General features: G+C 46.3%; 1 protein-coding gene across 1 annotated transcript; it reads right to left on the reverse strand.

The window, feature by feature from the left end:
- Nucleotides 1-1,515: 1,515 nt before the first annotated feature.
- Nucleotides 1,516-3,968, reverse strand: LOC133914251 (cyclin-A3-1-like). The gene is made up of 8 exons (XM_062357379.1): nt 3,276-3,968; nt 2,936-3,168; nt 2,763-2,838; nt 2,571-2,647; nt 2,425-2,461; nt 2,167-2,316; nt 1,948-2,082; nt 1,516-1,840 (listed from the first exon to the last, which is right to left on the reverse strand). The coding sequence occupies exons 1-8, from the start codon at nt 3,606-3,608 to the stop codon at nt 1,769-1,771; spliced, it is 1,113 nt and encodes a 370-aa protein (XP_062213363.1). The 5' UTR covers nt 3,609-3,968; the 3' UTR covers nt 1,516-1,768.
- Between the last annotated feature and the right edge of the window lie 1,268 nt (nt 3,969-5,236).

Raw genomic sequence — 5,236 nt, forward strand, 5'->3', positions numbered from 1 at the left:
ATACGGTTGGAGCCTAGCCCGGTGGATACACACGAATCGAGCTTCTCTCTAAAGTCCGGTCCGGTAGATGCATTGCATCTGTTATAGTGCTACAACAGATCCACTCATTAGTCTCAGGTGCAAGGTCATTGCATCCGCCCATACAAACAACCAAACACCTTTATATGGTCATTGCATCCGCTGGTACAGGGTCATTGCATCCGACTATGCAGACAACCAAACACTCTTTTTTTCGGAGCCACTGCATCCGCTCAACCTGCTTCTACTCTCCAGGATATACATTGCAGCTCTACGAAAACTCATACGGCAAACCAAACACACTCATTGCATCAACAGATTGTACATTTATACATGTTGAAGGGGTGCTTACAACAGACTAGCAACTATAAATTGCAGTTAGAAACTGATCATAATTAACCACAATAGACCCGACAATAGAAATTGAACAGTAGACTCAACATAACATTGAAAGAATTTTTTTTGGAAATCACAGTGTATTTTTATTATACAAACATTTCAAGCAGCAAAAGAAACAGAATCACCTCTTGGTATCCAACAAACATATTTGAGCTGGCATTGTATTGAGTTAGGCACTTAAAAATGCTTTATGAGTCAAGTTTGTACTCAAATAGGCCACTTAAAAGGTTTTTTTATTTGCAAATCGCTGACACTTCAGATTTGAAGCGACATATTCACACTTCCCCTTAGTAACATATTCACCCTTGGTTGCATTCAGAGATATGAATATTACATGCAGTCAAGGCAAACTATGCGAATAACTGAACTATTAACTTCATTGTTCAGTAAAGGATATGCACAAATGGCAGAAAGAAATGGAATTACTTAACATAGAGCTACTGGAACATGGCAATTAACAATTTTATCAAGCAATTTCATCACCAAAACTTCCACTCATGTATATGTTTTAATCAAGGTTAATAATAAAGTTATTAGCCACTTGATGGATCAACATATAGAGATGAAAGTTGCCACAATCAGGCATTCAGGCCAGAGCATACAAGGAAACAATATTGTTAATTTAGTTCATCTGCTAGATCTCCAGGACCACATATGCACAGGGATTCAAGAATTTTCAGATTCAGTGCATTGCTGGTTGCTCTACTCCATCCCAAATAAGTATACCAAAGTAAAGAACAAATGGAAGAACTGCAAGTGTTTTCATGGAAGGATAACGACAAGACGTCCTGCCTGTTTGTTTCAAGTCAGACAATCAGAATTCAGACCTTCAGATGGGGCCAGTTTTTCCAGTAACAGTAAAGGTGCACATTGTTATAGAAATAATGATCATTCACAAATGTTCCAAGTCTGCGAAGACTTAATTCCTGTGTGAAGAGCATACTACTTCCTGCATGTTGGGTCACCAAAAGATCTAAATACATCCCTAAGCCTACCTTCTGATCTAAAACTGACCACTAAAATATTTTTGTGTTCTGGACTAGTAACAGACAAACTGCATGGAAAAATAATCGAGAAAAAGGTGCAAGGACAAGTAAATGAAATTCTGGGATTGCGCCCCCAACAATAAAGGCTTTGTAATGTATGATTATGATACACAGGTACAAGATTGGACATGCCTAGCCTCCTAGAGCTTCAACTTCGAATAAATTAACTCCGAAAGCTCCTAGACGCAGCATACAAGAACGTCAGGACCCTAACTGGACCAACAAGTCACTTCTCGACCTTGGCCATTGTGCATCTTGCTTCAGGAAAGCTCGAGTGGTGGCATTACTAAATTATCCAGGAACACCTACTCCTTCAAGTTCTTCAAGTATGATGCAGGAATCTCAACAGGAGGTAGCAATGCTGATACACCCTTGAACTGTTCAAGAGATTATTGCACTGTTAGAACTTAGAACACTAGACAGTAGAGACTATGCAAACGATCTGATAGGGGAACCACGAGTGCCTGTCAAGACTCATACTCACCCTTTGCTGCTTGTATTTGTCTCGGATCGCCATCGTTGACGAACCTTTCCGGTTAAGCTGCAACTCATGTATGGCAGTAACACAGTCCTTCAGCTCAGATGGCTTGTAACCGGTCACTGTTTGCAACTTCTTGCTCTGCAATCACACAGAACAAAATGAGTTACATTTCATAGCAGATGGCTCAGAGCAAGGATTGGGTGTTGCGGATCTATATCATACCCAGGGATGGTTGTGTGGATCAAGGGTCAGCCTTGCAACGAACACCACCGAAGCTGCAACAAGTGATGGCAAGAAGCGAAGCAAGCTGTAGTCCAACAAGCTCAGCTCAGCAAGGTAACTCCCCAGGAACTCCAACGATAGGCTAGGATACTGCAATATGCATTACAACAACAGGATCAGACAACAGTGCCTTTGAATGGCGGCAGAATTCAAGTTTCAGATGTAACAAATCTGAAAGGTATGTTAATGTGTCATTACCTTCTTATTATCTTCTTGGGCAGATCTGATGAACATCCTAAGACCAGACAAGAAAACAGAGAGGGCACAAAACATTTAGCAATAGAGTAATACTGAAAAACAAGGATGGAGATAACATTTTCAGATCAATTTGGTTTGTGATCTACCTTAGGAACGTCTTGGTGGTGGGATTGCCCATCTCAAACTTGAGAAGGTTCAGTATATCACTCTCCATCTTAACAACCTACACATCCCCACAAGCACCAAGAAGTAACAAGTCAATTACCAATTCAGAATCAATCCGTGGCAAGATCCAAAGACAAATCGCATTCAAAGCATACAAAGAGGCCAACACCTACCTCCTGCTTGGTGTAGGTGTTGTCGGTGATGTAGCAGAAGTCCTCCACATTCGGCGGGCTGATCTCCTCATACTTTCTGCATCGATTCGACCCAACATTCCAAAGTAAACTCCATTTTTGAACAAATTGAACATCTGGCACAGCAATGTGGGTAGTGATGGATGGATGCTTACGAGGCGATGAGCATGGCGGAGACGCCAAGGAGCTGCAGCTTCTGGCGGTTGAGTGCGTTGGCGGAGAGGAAGCGGTCGATGTAGGAGACGGTGAGGTAAAGCGTGTCGGAGACGAGCTTGTACTCCTCGGCGACCTCGACGAGCCAGTCGACGAGGATGGCGCGCATGTTGGCCGTGACGTCGACCTGCACCGCCGCGATGTAGTCCTCCGCCGGCCGCCGCTTCACCTGCTTCTGCACGCGCGCACCTCCGCGTTAGGATGGATCTTGCGATGGCATTGCGGCGAAGGGAGAGAGAGGGAGAGAAACTAGGATGCGCGTGTGTGGCATGGCGCGCGTACCTCCATGGAGTGCAGGTAGGAGTAGATGTCGGATGCGTAAGGCGCGCAGAGCTGCGGGTCCCCCTCATCCTCCTCCCCGACACCGGCGGCAGCGGGAGGCGCCGGCTTGAGCGCGGGCGCGGTCTTGGGCTCGGCTGCGGGGAGGGGCTTCTTCTTGGGCTTGTCGTCGTCGTGGTGCGGGCTGAGGAGGGAGGCATTGGAGAGCGTGGGGAGCTCGGTGAGAGCGACGCGCTTACGCTTGGTGGCGACGACGGCGGCCCGCTTGGAGGTGGCGCGGGTGAGGCGCGGTGGGGCGGCGCAGGCGGCAGCGTTCTCCTTGTCGGTCATGTGCATTTGCGGCGGCGGCTGCTCCTACTCCGACTCTCCTAGCGCGGCGGCGGGGTAGGAGTGGTAGCTAGGCGCCGGAGCGGAGGCGGATACGGAGGAGGATGTGAGGATGGATGGTGGGATGCGGTTATGTAGCGGGGCGGGATGAGAATGGGAGAGAGATGAGGCCGCCATTATTTTTGGATTCGAAGGATTTCGCAGAGGTGGGGTTGGAGGGAAGCTCTGCCTCCCTCTGGTTCTTTCGATCTCCGCTCCGCCGGGATTCGGAAATTCGCTCGAGTTCTGGGGGGAGGATAGGGAAAGATTGGGAATTTCTTTTTCCGGGGTTCTAAAATTCGAAGCGTTTCGGAGGCGAGAGGCCGCGGCGCGAGCAGCGGGCGCGGGATTTTTGGTGGTGTCAGTGAGCGGCGCGCGGGGAGTTTGATTTGATTGGGTAGGCTGCATGCGTGGCGCTGGCGCTATGCTCCATTTCGGTGTTTGGGGATTCCGGCGTGCCGCCGCCGGCCCCTCGTGGTTGAACTGGCACGATTTTTTAAAATGATATTTTTTATTGAAAAATCGCAAAAATTAGTATCCGTTTATGAAAAAAATACCAAAATAGCACTATGTCGGAAAATTTCCGTATGCCAACAAACCTGTATCATTATCCGGTGCTTCGATTAGTGGTGGATAGTGCGACACTTGCATGTCGACAAATACCCCTATATTAATGCCAGCGGCACCCGTGGGAGAAGTCACCCCATTAGATTATTTTGCTTTTCAGTAAGCATAGTAGAGTCGCGCGTGTGAGAGAAGACGAGGAAGAGTAATGCCTAGAAGGAGGAGAGCATTATGGATTCGAGGAGGAACCATCATATGGGAATGCCACACTAGCATGAACATCCGTTCTGTCAGTGTGGCAACCGAGTTCGGATGTCAACATCTTTTGATGTGGAGATTTTTGGTAGTCGATTTTTCATGTGTCCGGATCTTAATGATGATTTTATGATGTGTTCATCTTTTTCATTGTGTTCATGTCTCAGAACTCTACATTAGGAATAACACTCCTAACATCACATTTATCATCCAAAGCTTTGTCACTTCAAGGAATAGATCAATGTGGTAAGACCATCTTACAGTGGGGGATATATCAGAGAGGTTGAAGCCAAACGTGAGTACTAGATCAGGATGAAGGAAGCACGTTAGCGACAAGAGGCACGTCAAAAGCGCCAATAGGAACATCAGTGGTGAGAATAGGAACACAATTGACAGGCCGAGGAACTTCAAAGGGGAGAAGTGGAACGTCATCTGCAAGAGGATATTTTAAGGAGGCAGCAGCTGAACTTCAGAGGCATGAGGAACTACTACACATGCGTAAAGCTCTTTTGCATCACCATGAAGAAGCGGAGCACGAAACAACATGTGGAAGAAGGGGGGAAATCCTCGATCCACGCAGTATGATCTATTGTAGTCGTAGATTTCCAACTTTACTAATAAAATTGTATGGTAGTACTACATGGTAGTGTAATCTGTTGTACTACTATGTTACATGATGGGATGAACCTTTATTGTAATTGGAAAATTACGATACAAAGAAATATAGCATAAAGCTAAGGCAACATATCGGGGTACAGTGGTTCTAGTCATACTGGCTT

Source organism: Phragmites australis, chromosome 4 (genome assembly GCF_958298935.1).
Source record: "Phragmites australis chromosome 4, lpPhrAust1.1, whole genome shotgun sequence".
NCBI lineage: Eukaryota > Viridiplantae > Streptophyta > Magnoliopsida > Poales > Poaceae > Phragmites > Phragmites australis.

Coding starts and splice junctions, on each gene's coding strand:
- LOC133914251 (XM_062357379.1), bottom strand. CDS start 3,608: ATGCACATGACCGACAAGGAGAACGCTGCCGCCTGCGCCGCCCCACCG. Junction 3,169..3,275: donor CCTACCTGCACTCCATGGAG/GTACGCGCGCCA, acceptor GCGCGCGTGCAG/AAGCAGGTGAAGCGGCGGCC. Junction 2,462..2,570: donor ACCACCAAGACGTTCCTAAG/GTAGATCACAAA, acceptor GTCTGGTCTTAG/GATGTTCATCAGATCTGCCC.